Raw genomic sequence first — 18,447 nt, forward strand, 5'->3', positions numbered from 1 at the left:
CTTTTTCAGAGCAGCTTTTAACGTTGAGTGGTGTGCTGCTTGGAATCGTGAGAATGCTAGCACTGCTCCAACAGTCACCTGGTTTTGACTTGAGTCATTTCTTCAGCCAGTTCTGCCACTTACATGAGCGAGTCCCCTGTAACATTCACTGCAAAACAGCTGCAGAAAGGAAATTTCTAGGGTTATTCAAAGGACTTAAGGAGTACTTAAGTACTAGTAGAGAGAGCAGGTAACTGAACTTTCTCTAAATTTATTGCTATTTTCAGAAAATCCGATGTTTCAGTCTGTGGTTCTTGGCTGTGGAGGAGATTCAAGGCCTGGTGCACTTTGGTGCTACAGTCCTGACAAAGCGTTGGATGACAGGCAGGCACTTCCCACTGCATCTCTTCACGGCACTGCCCATCGTTAGCCTAGGTCTCTCTCTTTTCATCTCAGCCCTCTGCATTCCCTTTCCACCTCTCCTTTTATTCACCAAACGCTTCTCCCATTAAAGAGGCAACCTAAGAATAGTGGGAGCCACTACAAACAATCCAGTCTTCTCACTTCTTGCTTGTGAGCAGCACCTGACTCCAGATGACCTGTCTGATCCCACCTGTACCAGCTTGGTACACAGGAAAGAGGTGATTTTGGGTCAGTTCCCTTCTGAAGACCAGTAAACACCCGTCAGTACCAATAAGGGGATCCTGTAGCACAAGCTCCTTGAAGATAACGTGAGGAGGAATTGCTACGGAACGTGAATTGTAAGATGTAGCTCCCTCATTAGTACACAAATCTAATCTTGAAATGACGTAAGACGCGTAACAGGCTACATCCTGGTTCTTTGTTTCAGTTGCACACCAAACATAGCTGATGATAAAATATTAATTGCGTTAATTCTCAAATTTGTTTGCCACAGTTTTTGGCACTGGGTAAGTATTTTCCGCTTTTTCAGCCACAGTGCAAGTGCTAGTGTTAGGGCCAAATGGAGCGGGGTAAGGCCAGCTGACTACTTGCTGGATTTTGTAGATTTCATGTGAAAAAATAATTACTTCAATACCAACCTGTCATTTTTATTAGTATGGAATATGGTAATTTTTAGGCATAAAATAAATATTTTTACAGGTGCTGGAAGTCCTGTTTTGAAAGTGGTGTGGTCATTTAAGGTGAAGCCAGCAGAGTTAGCCGCCACCAGGGTTAGCCCCACCTCTGCAGCTCCATTGCTCGGGGCTAGCTGCAGCGTTTTGTCCTGGGGCAGGAGGTTTGAAACCAGCTTGAGCTGTTGTTCAGAACAGATACACCTTTTCATTTCTAAACATTAATAATTTTCACAGAGCACAACTACGGATTATAGTCTTAAAAGGTGTTTTGGATTAAACGATATATGAAGTGCCTACTGGCACTTCCAATGGTATTCAGGCTGTGCAGCTTCTGTCTCCTGTATGTATGTAATTTACAGTATAAAAAAGCAGCCCATTATTTCTTTCTTCGCTGCTCTGTTCAGATACAGCTGCTGCCTAGAGGAGCATATGCAAACATTACAGTTAGAGAGTTATTAGTGTGCCAGAAGTACCAAAGGCGTGTGGCATACAGCCTGTGTTTTGGCTACGTTTGCCTTGCCGGTGACAAAAGCCAAAAGCAGACATCCTTTCAGACTTGGTGCTTAGAGCGGCACTGGCAAAAACTTGCACTGACTCCTGCAACTCTTCACCGTGTATTCCCCATTTACATTGCAGAAGACTGTGAAAGACTATAAGCCTTAACTCGTACATTAGATTACCCGAGTCAGCAGACTTCGTAATTATCTTATTTTAGAGTTTTGCATTTGACTCAATCCAGTGATAAGAAATGCATTCAGCTCTACTCGTTAATGAAACTAACAGTGACTTAATGGCATCGTTCCCAATAAAGGTTATTAGTGAATGTTTGGAAATGTATAACTGAAGTTTATTTTATAGCATACTTCCCAAATACGGCATAGCTCTAACTTTGTACTGTTTGCAGAAGACATTTATTGACAATTACAATGCTGAAAACAATTCTTTTGAGAAAGATAAAAGCTTATTCTCATTCTATGTTCTTGGTACTGAAGATGGAACATTGTTCTTTTAGAAATACTTTTTTTTTCACTGTACAAAATTGTTCACTGTACATCCCCAGGTTAGCTTACCAAAGCCTGTGCCGAAACCAGTTCAGCAGAAGCAAAAAAAGCTGGAAGGTGAAGACTCCATCTGTCAAAACAAAGCCTGTACTGGGGTAAGAGGCAAACAGCTCCAGGATGAAGAGAAGGCAAGACAATTAAAGAGGATACTTCACCAAACGGAGCCTCAGCAGGTGAGGATTCGGGCACTGCAGTAACACACGGCATCTCCTGGGAGCGTGTCTGCACTGGTAGCTCAGTGTCCACCTTTGGCGGGGGAGAGGGGGGAGGCAAGGAAGAAAAGTGCTTGAAAAAAATCCAAGTGCGATGTCACAAACTCCAGAAGTTGGCGTATGATTTACTGGCTCGTATTTTCCAAATGTAAAAGTCGGAGTTTCTTGTAGGCCCAGGGAATAAGCGCAAACGGGGCACTACCCTTACCCGTCTCAAACCTGACAGGTCCAAGTATTGGAATGGGAGGTGGTAATTGTGAAGGTTACTGAATGCTTTTCAGCGTACAGAATTACTGTCTGTACATCAACAGGTTCCCTCAGCGAAGCCTGCACCAAAACCAGCGCAACAGGAGCAAAACAAGGTGAAAGAGGAAGACTCTAACTGCCTAAGCAGGGCCCAAGCTCGCGTAACGCGCCGGCAGCTCCAGGCTGAAGAGCAGCCGAATAAATTCTACACTACCATTCGGGAGCCTGGCCAGGACCACCCCCCGCAGGTCAGCTTTTGGGTGTTACCTCAGAACAGTCAGAGCACCCTGAGAAAGAGAGAGCAGCCTTTCTGAAAATAGAAATTAAAAAAAAAACACAACACAACAAACAAAACAAAACCCACACCACCAGAGACAAAGCCTAAACTAAATGTATGCCAATGAGATGCTTGCCACAAACACTGAAACTTTGTGTAGAGTTGCTTGGTCAAAATACCGGCAAACTAATGCTCCGTTTTTTCCTATAGTTTGGTAGTAAAGCACCGCACTTCGGAGTGCTGCACCAGCGTGCAGGTCAAAGCGTTGGGAAACAAGTCTCTCTTCGTGGACCCTCTCGTTTTCTTGGTAGAAACTTCAGTAGTTTCCTTTTCTGCATAGCGGAAAACTTCCTAACACTCTTTAATTAAATCCTTAAATTCTGACTTTTTAATCAGAGGATTTTAGTTGTAAACTAACTCGCCCCAAATAATATTGGTAATTTAGTGCATAAAAGGGTTGAATGAATGTATTCAGTCTTACTCTTCAACTGTATATGAAAAAACTGATGAAAAAAAAAAAATCAAGGTTTTAGTAAAAATAATGCAGAACTAAGTATATCTTAGTAATCACACTGTGCTCCTTTACCATGGAATTTAAGCATATTTTAAGAGAGATTGTAGCCAGGTTTTCTTTCATGTAGAAAACCAACTTGTTAAATGAGGACAATTTCTCCTAAGCACAAAAATGCAACTTTAAAGGTAGCTTTGTTATTAATCCAAAACGCTGTGCGTCAGGCAGCCTGCTGCGCACGCGAAGAGCAGAGCTGTGCCCCAGGGCGTCAGGCAGCCAAGGGCTGAGCCCCACACTCTGGAGTCCTGACGCAGCAGTGGCTCGGAGTAACAAACGCCGCTTTGTAACGTGGGGGTACTCGGGTGCGACTGCCTAGCCCTCACCTGCCAAATTGAAAAGACAGTAGCGAGAAGGTAGCAAAGCTCCTCCCTCCTGCATATGGTGTGTAAAAGCTACTGTAATCCTAAAAAAGAAGTAGAAAATGGAAAGAGCGCCACAATATGACATGGGGGAAAAAAAGAGCCGGTGTAACTTCCCGTGTTTACTTGAACAGTGAGCACGGTCCGATTCTAGATCTTTACACTGGAGAGTAACTGGGGCATTTGTGTTTCCCTCCTTTTTGCAGGAAGAAGGAAGAGTACATTTCTACAGAAAAGGGACCAGTCACTGGTCTAGTACTTAGATTATATTTGTGTTTTGATTTAGTCTTTAGAAAGGAAAAGCTGATACTCCACTATGATTGATAGTGCTGCACCTATGTATAACAGTTCTCACGTGAAAGAGGAATAAAACAGGAAGACAGGAAACTTTATTAGAGAAGTACAATTTAGGTTATCAATTTTTACCAAAACGATATTGCTAAGGTTGGAATTCAGTGGGATGTATTGCTTACAAATAACACATTGTGAAGGAGATCATGGAAAGGAAACCAAAGGTGGAAACTTTTCTAAGGGACAGTGGAAAATAGGGTCATCTCGGATACACGAGACACAGAATCGTAGTGTTTGGGGATTCTTTTCAGAGGTGGAGATCAAAAAGGTCAGCTAAGACATTGTTCTGGAGACCTAAAAACCCCCAGCCACCACCCTGTCCAACTGGAAGAGAAAGCACACTACGGGCATGTTTGTGCGAGCTGGGATACAGCAGCAGAACTTTTGTTTCACTAAGAAATGTAAAAACATTTATTACACAAATTAAAACGGCAAATCAAACTTCAGAGTAACGTCTAGGGTTTCCAAGCTGAAACTTTATTAGCAGGAATGCTGTAAAGACAATACAGTAACATTTTTTGGACACAAGTTTAAGATACAGAAGAACTTCAGCTGTTGACTTCAGTAATTGATAAATACAGTGTGTGTCTCTTTAGACGGTGTTTAATCACACCTAGTGCAGCACACTACATAGCCGAGATACAACCTGCAATTTCCTGCAAATTCCAGAGTTAAGACTTTGTAAGAATTGTATTGCTTTCTCTAGGATAACTTAGAGACCTAGATGGCATCTTTGGCATCTTTGTTTTTCCAATTCACACTCGTTTATTCAATATTATTATTACTTTTTTTTTTCCTGCAGAAAGACACTGCAAGAGAATTACCAGCATTTGACCCCCAAGCAATATTCTCACAACCCAAAAAGAAACACGATCAACTCTTAACTCCCGATCATCCCGCATGGTTGGAAGGAAGCGGTTCTGCCATCACTGCTCCTTCTCCATCTCTTGTATTTCGGCTTGCATTTGCTGATGAGACGTACCACTACAGCGTAGCCATACTCGTACTTCTGCTACTAATCGTACTTTCCTTGTTTTTTCTTTGATGTTCCTCTTCCGATGTCTTCAGCGTAAGCGCAGCGCTGTCCCCATCGCCCAGTTTTTTCTCAGAGTTTCTTCACTGAAGATTTCAGTGTCAGGGGCTTGAAAAAGATTTTTTTAAAATAACACTGTCAATAGCTATCTCTTAAAGGCAAGTTCTCTTAAACTTTCCACATCTGCACTTCATCGTTACATATGCACTAGACTATTTGTACAAGGCTGCTTTGTCTTACCAGTGTTAGGATTCTTGGGGGTTTGTTGTTGTGGTTTTGTTTTGGTTTTTTGGGGGTTTTTTTTGGAAACTGGATCTTTGCAACAGCAACATTAAAAAGGTATTATGAAGTACAGGGGGGCGTGGTATTTAATTACTCTGACGCTCAGATGGCGATAACTGCTGTGTCTTTGCGCTGTTTCAAAAAACCTTTACTAAAATACCCATGGACTAAACACAGGGGAAGCTGAAGTCTTCCTCTCTTCATTCCAATGTGTAAAGGGAAGATAGTAGCCTGTTACAGTTTTTGCCGTTATTTAATCTACCACACGCTATTTAGTTCAACCACTCGCTTTCGTTAGATTCCCTTACCTTATTACAGTACGGACATTCACCGAAGATGACATTAAAACTCTGTCTGCTAGAAGGAAGACCTTGTAGCCACTGCAACACAAGGAAGTGGATTAAAATTCACATTTGTTTCTTATCAAATTTAAGAACGATCTCGTTAGCAGGGTTTTTCCAAACAGAGTTCATTTGATCGAGACCTGACACGGTGCGTGTCGAGTCAGAGTCTGTATCACCCAGTGAGGCAGGTTCCCTTCCCCAGGGCCTTCTGTAGGAATCGTGGGTGGGAAGACAAGAGGAAGCACTGAAAGTTCAGTGTGCAACGCTTATTTTCTAGAATCTGCAAGTCGATGCAGAAGTCTGTCCCGTTAATTACTTTACCTCGTACAGGCAAGTCTGGTGAAAGGGCTGTCCGCAGCGGGGATCGTCGCACACGTGATCCGGAGTAGTGCCGTTGAGGCGATAGGCGTAGCAGATCCCACAGTCCTTAGCAAAATCCTGAGAACACAACACCTTTCACTTGGCGGCCAAGGGCAAGGGCGAAACAGGGCTGGTAACACAGGCAACGCCTTCATCTGTTTGTCTTTGCTTTTGCAGCTTTTGTTACTTACAGTTACTAAATATTTTTGCCTTCACTATCTGTGTCTACACCATTAGGGTATGAAGAGCGAGAGTAGCTGCCAGATGTACAAGACTTTGCTAGGTTTTATTTTATCCTCTCACCGAATTACATCTAGTTTGACGAGCATTTTCATACTTTTGTGCCCCACTGTTTCTTTTTTATTAAACACGATGATTTGGCGTTATGTTTGGACGTCAGACACAACACCTCACAGTCAGACATTAGCTTAAAAATTTTACAAGTGAAAGTGAAGCTAGTAATCCCGTGGTACGGCATTGTCAAAAATTAATTCCAACTTTGAAATGCACCGGTATTTGGACGGCCTCTTGTCCCCTCTAAGCAGCTCCACCTAATTAGAACTTAAGTCACCAACATCCATAACAGACTGTTTGGATTTTCCACATCTCATTAGCTACTCTGGAACTTCCTCTCTCCTTTTTAATAGTGCAGCCCGTTATTAATCGCCTTACTGCTATGAAGGCCACAGGAAGGTGTGCACCTCTAATCAAAGGTTAACAAGCTCTGACAATTGTTGCTTGAAGTTCAGACGTCCTTACGGCAATATATTAATCCAATTACCTCTCTCTGAAGTCTCTTATTTTTGCTGGCAGTTATGAAGTGACCATTTAAATTTTACTTATTGAGAAATAACAACTGATAATTAATAAAAAGCAACTTACACTTTTTTCTATCACAGCACGAGAAGGAAAATCTATTTCCAAGAGGTCTTTCAAGTTTTGTAATAAACTGATTTCTGGATCCCTGCAGGTGGGAGAGAGGGAGAGAAAAGTCAACACTAGGAATGGCAAACACCGTTTCACTTTCAAACCGACGTTATGAAAGATGCTTACCATAAGTGCATGTTGTTGTTCAGCTTCATTCTCAAAGGGTTAACCGCTGCAAACAACGTACATAAACCATTATGTCATCTTGAGGATCCTCTTCACTCCTCCCCCCCCCGGTTGACCTCGGATTTCAGCACGGAAGGGGGAAGGCATGGGTTGTTTTTTTTTAAATTATTTCAGGAACCCAAGTCAATGACTGCTCTTAGGTTTTTGTTTTGGAAATTCTTTACACTAGTACTTGAAATATCAGACTGTTGAAATACGATCCTGTTTACCTTAACTAGTTGGTAAAAAGCTCTGGGACGCAGAGTAGATCTGAAGTATTTCCAAACACTATTAGGACATATGTAATTCTTTTTTTTAAAGGAAAGTATATTAAAATACAAGCACGATTGGCTGATCATCTGTAGGACACAGGGTTCCCTCTAAACTGTGCTAGGAAGGCGCTAGAAAAAAGCGTGGCGCTCAGAGCAAACCAGCACGCTGTGGCTTTAGGCTGGTAAAAACCCCGGCATCTCCTGTGTGCAACAGCCCTACGCGCACGGGCAGCCGAATTCCCGGCCCTGCTTAGGTACAGTTTCCCCCGGGAGCCGACGCTGGTATCGTATCTGCTCCCTGAGATCCGATTCTAGAAGAGAAACAAACAGTGTTTGTGCGCTGCCTTACCGTGATCTGCTCCGAGGAAATAACACTCGGGGAGCATGTTTGGATGCCGAGGGTCTACCTCTATGTTCACCGAGACGTTGGTCCCTACAACGAAAAAGCAAATAACTCATAGGGGAAGTTTCCCTTTGCAGTCAAGTATTTGGAAAAGGAAACATTAACCGGCTTTTAAAAGCAGTTTTAAATTGGTTAATTCAGGGTGGTTTTCGTTACAACAAATACTAAACAAGTTGGTGGGTATCCAAATTAATTCTACAAAATATCAGCACATATTAAATACTTAAATTTCAATGGACTGTAATTAAAAATGACAACTGATTAAAACATCCTGCCAATCTTGCATTTCTTATAAACCCCTCTTAACCTTAAGACTTAAACTTATTTCTGAATAATCAAACTGAAGCTAGATGACATAATCCATTTGAAATCTGAGTGAAATTTTAAAGGGAGTAGAGTAATGGTTATTAATTCCTCGTCATCTTCTACAGTCAAAAATAGAAGCATCAAGACAATATTACGCAGTAAAAGTCAGTCCTCTCCACAGCATGCCCCTGGACTGACCGAACAATGGCACAGGCATCTTTCGGAAACAGCAGTTCTTTTAGAAGATACCCCGTCATCCTCATAAGGTTACTACTCATAAGGGGTAAGCAGCTCAAAAATCTCCTGCATCCAGCTTAAAAACCTCACCGCAAATTAAAGTAAATAAATAAAATAAATAAAAACAGGTGAAATCCAGTGTTTTTTGTAAATAAGGGGTATGTTAGCCTTGCCCTCCTTGAAGAAACTGGGAGGAATGAAATCCACACACACACGCACGTTGTTGTCCGACTCAGGCCATTTTCGCGGGTTGCTGGACTTTTTCTGTCCCTCCCGTGCACCCCGCTATCTCCTTCCCGCTGCAGGTTTCGGGGACAGCTGAGGTCTGCTTTGGTCCATTGTACGCTCTCCAGATTTCTACAGTGTGCAACTGACATGGGGTTTCAGCTAAAAATCAGAACTCCTCTTTCAAAGGTAACATTCCCCCTGTATCTGCCCGTGGCAAGTTTCTCTTTGCAATTACAAGACTCCTTCTCCTATATATATTAAGACCTTAAAATGCCAGACATCAGCATATGAATTACGGTACTTTTTCAGAGGGTGAACACTGTAAGCCTCTCACTTCCTCTCTTCTCTTCTTTCTTTGTCCTTTCCACCTTCCTGTTTTAACCCCCTTTTTTCCCTTTTGGCTGCACTCTAATATTCCTTTCATTCTTCCCGGACAGGATCAATCTAAAGTAATAGTCTGTTAAAAAAAAATGGCATTTGTGAATGAGATCAGGGCTTCATCTAAGCTGATTCTTCACAAATACGGATTTTTCTAGAGTTATCGTGCAAGTCCTCAGTTTTGACAGTTACATGTTCATAATTTACAAATACACACTATTTTCCTGCAGAAACTTTCATTTTATGTAACACCATAAAGTGTTTCCTACACAGGTCCGGTATACTCCGGAAGGTTATTTTTTTTAATACGCAGAGTAAGAGAGTTGCGTCTTGCTGGTTATAGGCGCTACTTTTCATTGTCCCAACTCAAACAAGCACCCTCTAATTAGATAAGCAAAGGGAAAGAGCACCCGAGTTTTACTTCTCAAACCCACTGTATTCCTTCAAGTCTTCCCTACCTATCGCAATTCTTCTTCTTGTAGCCGCCCGTGCGGGGTTTTCTGGCTCAAGCACCCACGTCTGCCCATCGATTTCATCCATGGCATCCCAGAATTCTTTCAGCGATTCTAATGCCGCCAGGAACTGATTATAAATGTCTATTAAGGAGTTCTAAGAAAAGAAGAAATTTAAACAAGTTTTGTATAGTTTCCACCTACAGCCACATAGAATATTTAAAAACAAACTGGAATTAATTTAAGAAATGTTAAAATCTAGTAGCATAAAATGTTAAACTTCCCATTTCTTTGCTGAAGCAAGCCAAAGGAAGACTAGCTGTATCCCGAGCGCGACATCAATTCTCTGGCCCTGGTAGTTGTAACGTGGTGTGATATACATACATCATGCCTGGATTCGATACTGGTTTATTACTCTTTTTCACAAAACTTCTCTGAAAACCGGTGACAACTATTAATTTGCATTCTAACTTGTAACAAACCACCGTAAAATTAAAGTAAAAATCATCATTTTCTACTATTAAACTTCTAACATTCTGAGATTTCGTCTCTACTTCAGCTGAGCAACACGGCTGTGGTACCAAATAGAAATACACCAAAATACCCACATAACTAAAGTAGCGTATTTATTTTTTAAAGGCTCTAAGAAATGTAGCCTAGCGATGTCATAATTATCTCAAAATTAAGCAGTATAAAAACAGGTACTTAACATTAGATTTCAAGCCATGTAAATACGGTAAGAGAAGGAGAAACCGTCTAATAATCAGAGGATTACACTCAAGGGATTTCAATATTTGAGAGTGGATTAGACGGAATCAGAAAAATCTTTCATTATACAGGACAATACAGAGAGCAGCAATGCGAAAGATGTTTTTTTAAACTCGTCGGGGAGCACAAAAGAAGTAGCTGTTTCTCCGGGGAAAGACTTCTTTGAGTAGAGCAAGCGCTCAGCAGGCAAGTAACAGCTTTCCAGAGGGTACCAGACGCCAAGATGCATTTAGGGAAGGGAAAGGAGGTGAAGAACGCAAGAGGGGAAAGGGGCGAGGTCCGTTTGGAGCAATGCCCACGCGGGGTCCGCGCCTGAGCTCAGACGGAATCCGTGGGGGGAGCGGGAAGCGCGATGAGGAGGCGAGTGGGAGAGCCGCGAGAAGGTGGCTTGGTGGGAGACGAAGCTGCCACAGCACAAAAGGGAGGGTGGCCAGAAACTCGCCAGAGGCGGCCCCGCAGGGCGAGCGAGGGGGGGTGGTGTGTGGAGACAGACTCTTCCCAGAGAACGCCTTGCCTCAAATTGTCTGGCAGCGGGAAACTCGAGAGTAGAAAAGAAGAAATGGCTTGGGAGCACCGAAGGGTATTTTGAAATCGCTTACAGAGAACAAGAACGCAACCGAACCATTCAAGGTGCGAGGACAAGCAGGAAGGACAGGAGAGACCGACGAGACTTCTGCAGCTGGCGTAAAGGACGTTTTAAAAAACCAAAAAGATGTCCCCGGGCCAAAACCCATCTGAAATCTGGCCCTTGGTACAAGTTCTTGGGGTCAAAAAGAAAAAGCAAACTAAATGTTTGGTTCGTAGAGAGGTATTTTTCTATAAACACCTCTATTCTTTCTCTCTTTTTTTTTTTTAATTTAACTATAAAACATGGAACGGTTTCCTTTAATCTTTAGTAATTATGTTCTTCCTTGCTCACCTGGTCAAAAAGAAGCAAATTATATGAACATTCTCAGATGAAGAAAGGTATTTATATGTAACAAGTTTATCTATTTTACGCACACATATTTTAGAAAGAAACAGCGTCGCTTAGAAATAAAATGCTACATTTTTTCCTGCTGTTATTAAATTATATTAAAGTAGGAAAGCACTTAAGCAGAAAAGTGTGAATACTGCCAATCTCCAAATGTAACGCTTATTATCTTTAAAAGCATTTTGTTACTTTTATAATACCTGAAGTGATATAATAGTGTCAGTCACTTAACCACATCTTAGAGTATAATATCTTCATCTTAAGTACTATTATTTCCAGTATTTTAATAATTTTCACACAGTCCTGAAATGTGATCTTTTGTGCTCTGATGACACTTAAATTAATAGCATAATTTTCTGGTACTTGCAACAGTTGCTTTCCATTTTGATTTTTTACATTTTTCTATATCACGCACAGATAAATCCTCTAATAATCATTTTTATCTTTATCTTCCGGGAATTCAAAGGGTTTCACTAGAAAAAAGAAACATCAAGGGATTATAACCCACAGATAAGTTTTAAAATCCAATTAATTTTAATACTAATTGTAATTTTTCAATGATGTTCCTTAAAAAGGTAGTTAAATCTTTTTTTTAACGCGCTGTTCGTTTGATCTTATTTGCATGCTTCATTGATGTTGCCAGCTGTCTCCTGCTCTATACATAAACGCATCTATAGCTGTTTAACTACATCACACGCTTGTCACGCAAGCCGTGAAAACTATAGTATTCCTTTTTATTTGATTAACCAACTAATTTTTGGTCATTGCCCGATATGCTTTTAGAGTGCGATCGTGCGCTTGTTTGTCTACACTACACCGAGATAGTTGTTAATAACGTCAAACAGCGCAAACTCTTTGTTTCTTGGGAACCTTTGTACGAACGCATTACAATTTGCATGAAATATGGCAAATATTCTTTGGAAAATAAGACACTCATAATTCAGGGTAGCATCACTCGCAAAGCCAAACTGGTTACTCCATCCAACGTCTGGACGCACCCGTTGCCGAGAGGAACATACCGTCTCTTCTACCAAGACCAAGTCCCTGGAGTTTTGCAACACTTCTGTTTCCATTTCTGCGCTCTCATCTCCATCTCATCACTGGTAGCTCCCCCTGCCAATTCCTTCCTTCTTTTTTTATTTTATTCCAATTCAAACACTTTCCCCAGCTTATCCCTATTGCCCATACGCCGTTTCCTTCAATCAAAGGAATAAGGAGGAACTGAAAAGAGAGTCACTCTGCTCTTGGGTCTTATTTCTAGAGCCACGGAAAGTCTCGAGTCTGTGCCTACCAGAAAAATCCACGAAGCCTTTCAGCAAGTTTCCAGAAATGCTATAGGTATATATTTCAAACACCCACTGCAAATCCTGGATAAACTAAACGTTAATTAAATGATAGTAAGAATGTTCTAATTAAGGTACATACAGCACATTTTATTAAAATTTATTTTTTAAAAAAGATTAAAATATGATCTTTTTTCTGAGATTTTTTTGCTAAAATTCTTCCTAGCGCAGAATTTTCTTATCCAGAATTAAAACAACTGCGAAGTCTCCTAATGGAAAAGGTAAATAGCCTAAACTATAGATGTTGTTACTCGCTGGCCCTGTAGGAATTCACAGACAGGATACAATTTAATAAAGTCAACAGCTGTTGGATGGAAAAGGGATCAGCTGCCATCACTGAAATAATTTTTGATTCTTTAGATTTGTTTGGAAACAGTTTATTTCTCACAAACGATAGTTTAACAATTTCCCCCCTCCTCGGCAGAAAGCAAACTGAGACCCAACGCTGAAATCTTTCTGAAGTGTCTTGTCAGCCATCTCTGGGGCTTGTATTTATAGACGCATATAAAGCTGGTGTCTGTGAAGCTCCTTTGCTAAGAAAAAGCACAAGTATGATGCCTTTTACTGTGTTTTCATCAAAATAACTGAAGAATAATTTCATTCATAGCTGTACCTTCTGAATCTCGTATTACCGTTTCATCGCTGGCTGGCTGCATGACCTCATTAGTCATTAATTTCCACTCTCCCGACCTTCATGTCGCCAACCAGGTGGGCAGTGGGCAGTCTAGGAACGACACCCTGACGTGAGGGCAGCAGAATATAGATGCACCGAAACCGCAGAAGCCTGCTTACAGCGTCTGCTGAGATGTGGCGACGGCGCGTTTATCGGGTTATTTAGACAAAGAATATAACGGGAGTAAGTCGATGTTCTTGCACTTGTCATTGAGAAGCACTCTGCGTTTATTTGGCACTTGTAACAGTGGCAGCAGCAGCATTGCCCTTGGTGCTGATTTCTTACTACTCTAAAATGTCTCCTCTGCGCCAGAATACACTGGCTGTTGCTGCTCATGCTGTGAGACACCTGCACTGGCTACTAGGCTTGTCATGACGCACAAAACCCTACCATCTTCAGCTTGACATTGTGCAAGTTATAATTATTCATCCAAATGAATATGTCAGAGCAGCAGCAGCAGACCTCTCATCAGAGCAAAAGAAAAATACATCAAAACATTATCAACCCAGCAGGAAGACAGGGACCATAAGGAAAATTACCCATTTTTAATATGGATGCCATAAAGCCATGTCTATTATTATACGGAGATTAAAAAAAAAAAAAGAAAAAAAAGAAAGAGGAAAAAAACCCAGCCACCCAACAACCCCTCAAGTTCAAAGTCCACGAGCGCTGAAAAGAACCTGAAACAGGCAACATCACACACACGGGGGTGGAAAAAAATAAATTACCTGAAAGCTATTTATATTTTCTTTCTTAGGATTTTATATTCTAATAGCGCAATTGCATAGTTCTAGTGAAGCTTTGTCAGTTTTTACATTAAAGATGACCAACAAATATTAAAATTAAGACCTATCAGTATCAAAACTTCACGTTATTTTGCTAGAAAATAGGCATAGCGTGTTCTTTGTCCCTTTTAGGAACCAAAATTTTAAACCGCTTGAGGACCTGCCGAATTCTGCTACCAATGCTGTTTCAGCATCCGCTAAGCTTAACCCTTATTTTACCACGGCGCAGACTGCTCACAGCAACAATTTCCATGCATTTTGAAAATAAATACCATTTACACAATTACTACACGCAGTTTTTTCCAGAAGCATTAGGTTCACGCCAGCCACGCAGATAAGGTCAATTTTCAAAACCGGCTGTACATTTCCAGCATTTCCAGCAGCACAAGGCCCGGGTCGCTGGTACTTGGTCCAGTATTACAGCAGGCCGTCTGCAGCTGGAATCAGTAGCTCACGATTTCAAAACAGAGTCTTCAGTTATGTACAAACACCTATTGTTCTTGTTTTCAAATAGTCCATAGGTCATTCGAACTGGACAATTATTTTAAGATCTCAAGCATTAGAATGTCATATTTTTAACATTAGATTTTTGCTTGCTTGTGGTGTCAACATTAATACATTCACTCCCACCTTTAACTCGTCAAAGGTGGCTACTTCATATCATGTTTTTCAAGAACGTTTTATTAAAACAGAAGTCCAGCTAGTAGCTTTAAAACGACTACCAGTAAACACAGAGAAGCAATGACTGCCAAGGATATTTGAAATGTTGTTAATTTGAGGCAATGTACATTGCCAGGCTGTAAAATTAATAAAATACTATTAAAAGTCTGTATAAAGTTCGAGGTTAGAAACAGTACTTGAAATCCTGCCTGTAGTATATGGAATCCAGTATAATTTAATGGAAAAATAATATCATCTGTTTAAATTGTTCCAAACCATACCGGTGAATCAAAACCTAAAAATACAGACGACACTAAATGTATCTTTCATTTGCAATGGCCCATTCTTGCAGGTATTCCCTCAAGCACTCACACTGGAGGATCTGAGGTGACACACGAAACCGACAGCTTTGCAGGCAAAATTATATGCCCGTCTCAAAATCATTCTGGTGCGACCTTTCAGCCATGGTCCCTATGTAAATTTAGTACCATAAGACAGGCTTTGTTGATGGGTAGAAACCCTCGCGAGAGTTAAAATTATGAAATGCCATAATTTATGTAGAATCTATTTTCCCTGAATTAAATGAAATTAAACATCAACTATTTTCTAGAGATAACTCAAATTAACTTACATCTAAGTGGTCACATTTAAATCCATTTAATCAAGTACACACGCTCTAGTAAGGAAAAAAGATACATGACATAATGCAAGAGAGACTAGAAAAAGACAATGGCTCTTGGTTCTTTATGTTACCAGTATCAGTTAAATTATGAAATCAGATTTCTCTTAAGTATTTTCCTGTTGTTCTTTTGATTGTAGCTGAGAAAGTTTTGTTATGTTATGGAAACTATATGGGATATCAAACGGGGAGACCGCATTTTTTCAATGTCTGTCAATTCAGAGGGTGCTTCTTTTCTGTAAGACACGGTTTCTCATGCATGCTTTTTCCTAATATCTCCCCTAAAGAGAGTTCAGATGTATGAACAGCTTAAGAAAAAACCAGCTAGTGTGAGTGCAAAGCACGCAACATGCAAGGTATATTTATATGGCAAGGAAAATACTTAAAACACTACCATAAGGAATACGGAGTTCAGCATTATTACATTGACATAAGCATGTGTAAAAGTTAAATGCACACAGGGAAAAAAGCTGGAGTTAAAGAAATCCAGCCCCTCATCGCTACCTACATATTGCATATGTATCTCAGTCCGTAAAAAAAGCTGTGGAGTACGGCAGTTTACCTGTGGCATCCAAGAAACAGCAAACTGAACGGGAAAATCCACAAGGCAGTCCGGTGGTTCTGTTGGATACTGAAGGAGGGAAAGAAAACACAGTTTTTCTTTTAAAGTGATTTAAAAATCAGACTGATACTCAGCTGCCAAATTTGATAGCGAAATATGAACACTTCAAGCGTCTTGAGAACTTGGCTCTTAGAGGAAACAGTATGTAAATCATTTTCAGAAATAGTTATGAATGTTAATTATCATTTAAAGAAGAAATCTACATGTAAACAGTTTTTATAAATCAGCTTTTAGTAAGGGCAAGAGAATCAGTTTTATGTGTTCAGTGTTCACAAAGACACATTAAAAAAGAACTGAAGACAAAAAAGATCAAATATTTAAAAAAAAAATAATCTCGATTACCTCTACTGGATAGGAGAATGTAAAAAACCAAGCAAATAAAACCAACCCTCACGTGAGTCAAGAACTAATTTTCATTTAAACTAGAATATTTGCTCCGATTGGCGACATTTTTTGTTTTGAAACTGAAATAATCAAGAGTATGTATATAACTATTTAGAAAGAGATGAATGAAAATACCCAAATGACCACACCCAGAATTAAAACAACTCCCTGCCCTAAATTAACAGGTACCAGTGAGGAAAAGAAAAAAATGCTGCATTATGAAAACTGAAGCTATAAAAGGTTTGATAAGCCCAGAAATAACCACTATCCATTACCCTAGTAAACCTATTGCTGTTCAGCATCCAAGATGAATTCTGTGGAAAAAAATGGTTTTTACTGAAAAATAAATGTAGCAAAGGAAAGAAACATCGAATTACAAATAAATGGTGTCCTTTCTCAGAGCACCTATCCAAAATTTTATTCACCTAAGAAGTTGCCTCCTTTAGTCCTATGCAACCTTTCAAATTCTACCAATGATGCACACAGCAGTTTTATAGAAATTGTACTAGTATTGCATAAACTGCCAACACAGGAAAACCTTAGAGAGAATCTTATTTTCTGAAAAAAAGTCCCAGCTTCTTCACAGAATTAAAGAGAGTTAAGACAAAGAGGTGAAGTTTAGCTGTGCTGCTTCCCGTAACCACCTTCCATCCAAAGTAAACCTCTGGACATAGATATTGTCCTTACTTACCAGACAGCTGGCAATTAATTTATCAGATTTTTTTAAAATGTGTTTTTATTTTAAGTAAAATGTAATGCTACAGTAGTTACTTTCAAATTGTTCTCTATGGCAAAGAGCAAAAAAGAGACATAGCTTCCCTACAGCATCCATTCTTCATTGCTTTGATTTTAATAATAATCTAGTGGATTTATGGATTTCACAAAAATTTCTTTAAACCTGCTTTTTAATTTGCCTTCATTTGTGGTTTCTGTTAAGGTATCCACATTCTGAAGAGAACGCCTACAACTTGAGTATCTTGTGGTTTACCATTTTACCAAGTTGGAGTCAGCCAAGTTAAATAACAGTGACGGAGCGAGAAGCGGAACAGCTGATTTGGAGCGGAGGCGGTTACAAGTTGGAGCTGTATCTCCACAGTAGCTGTTGCAGTTCCTTTGCCTGTACTGTTACTGGAGGCGTTGTAGTCTTGGTGGGTTTGTATTGTAGGTATTATTTTTCATTAAATACTATGCTTGCATAGAAATATACCTGTTTTCGATGTATGAAAGTATGCCTAGAACAAACTAAGAACAATAACAATTTTTCCGCAGGATTTGTTTTAGGACTACCTCGTTTAAATCCCAGCAGCATTAGACAATTACGTGTTTACTTTCTTGGTAAGTAAATTCATTTTATACAGTCTTTTGTAGGCTGCCTTTGAAAAAGTGCTTGCAAACAGATTCTACTAACTTTATATTACTTGAAAAAAAAAAACAAACCGAAAAACCTACAGCACTTTCCCCCTGCATTTTTTGTCAAATTTTCTGTAAGAGCACAATATTGTACTGTGCACCAGATAATTGCCAAGAATTATGCAACAATTCCATACATATGTACATAATGCTTTTAGCCCTTGCAGAGTAAAATGCTATGTAAAATAAAGCAAGTGATTTCCCAGGAGATAGTATTTTGAAATACTATACCAGAGTATATCAATGACATCATATGTTATTACAGTTACATTTGAATTTGTATGTCTGAAATCATCCTATTCTGTAGAAAAATTTAAGCAACGATTAAAGAAAATATTTATATTACATTTTTGAGCATGCATCTAACTTTATCTAGAAAAAATATTTTCATAACCCTTGCCAGATCATTCAGATAATTACCAAAGCACCTTGATTACTACACGGCATGCAAATTCTTGCAGTGGCCCAACTGAATTCTTGGGATCTGAAATGGCAAGCACCCAACCCACTTCTCATGCAATACAAAATGAAATCTGATAAATAAAGCCCAATGTATTTGTTTTCATACTTGCAAAGATGCATGCTTTGTTTTCAGAAAACTTCTCTACGC

General features: G+C 39.9%; 2 protein-coding genes across 6 annotated transcripts in view; one reads left to right on the plus strand and one right to left on the minus strand.

Moving 5' to 3' along the window:
- VRK2 (VRK serine/threonine kinase 2) overlaps window positions 1-5,538 on the plus strand; it is a 45,537-nt gene extending 39,999 nt beyond the window's left edge. For both annotated transcript variants that reach the window (XM_054195227.1, XM_054195226.1), the window contains exons 12-14: window positions 2,137-2,310; window positions 2,661-2,843; window positions 4,956-5,538. In XM_054195227.1, coding sequence (XP_054051202.1) covers window positions 2,137-2,310; window positions 2,661-2,843; window positions 4,956-5,198 — 600 coding nt within the window. In that variant the 3' untranslated portion in view covers window positions 5,199-5,538. The remainder of the gene's footprint in view (window positions 1-2,136; window positions 2,311-2,660; window positions 2,844-4,955) is intronic.
- The window catches only part of FANCL (FA complementation group L), a 29,777-nt gene continuing 16,488 nt past the window's right edge, over window positions 5,159-18,447 (minus strand). For all 4 annotated transcript variants that reach the window (XM_054195229.1, XM_054195231.1, XM_054195228.1 and 1 more), the window contains 8 exons: window positions 15,984-16,052; window positions 9,547-9,697; window positions 7,886-7,969; window positions 7,226-7,271; window positions 7,055-7,136; window positions 6,134-6,250; window positions 5,777-5,848; window positions 5,159-5,294 (listed from right to left, as the gene is read on the minus strand). In XM_054195229.1, coding sequence (XP_054051204.1) covers window positions 5,259-5,294; window positions 5,777-5,848; window positions 6,134-6,250; window positions 7,055-7,136; window positions 7,226-7,271; window positions 7,886-7,969; window positions 9,547-9,697; window positions 15,984-16,052 — 657 coding nt within the window. In that variant the 3' untranslated portion in view covers window positions 5,159-5,258. The remainder of the gene's footprint in view (window positions 5,295-5,776; window positions 5,849-6,133; window positions 6,251-7,054; window positions 7,137-7,225; window positions 7,272-7,885; window positions 7,970-9,546; window positions 9,698-15,983; window positions 16,053-18,447) is intronic.

This window comes from Rissa tridactyla, chromosome 3 (assembly GCF_028500815.1).
Source record: "Rissa tridactyla isolate bRisTri1 chromosome 3, bRisTri1.patW.cur.20221130, whole genome shotgun sequence".
In the NCBI taxonomy this organism is placed as follows: domain Eukaryota; kingdom Metazoa; phylum Chordata; class Aves; order Charadriiformes; family Laridae; genus Rissa; species Rissa tridactyla.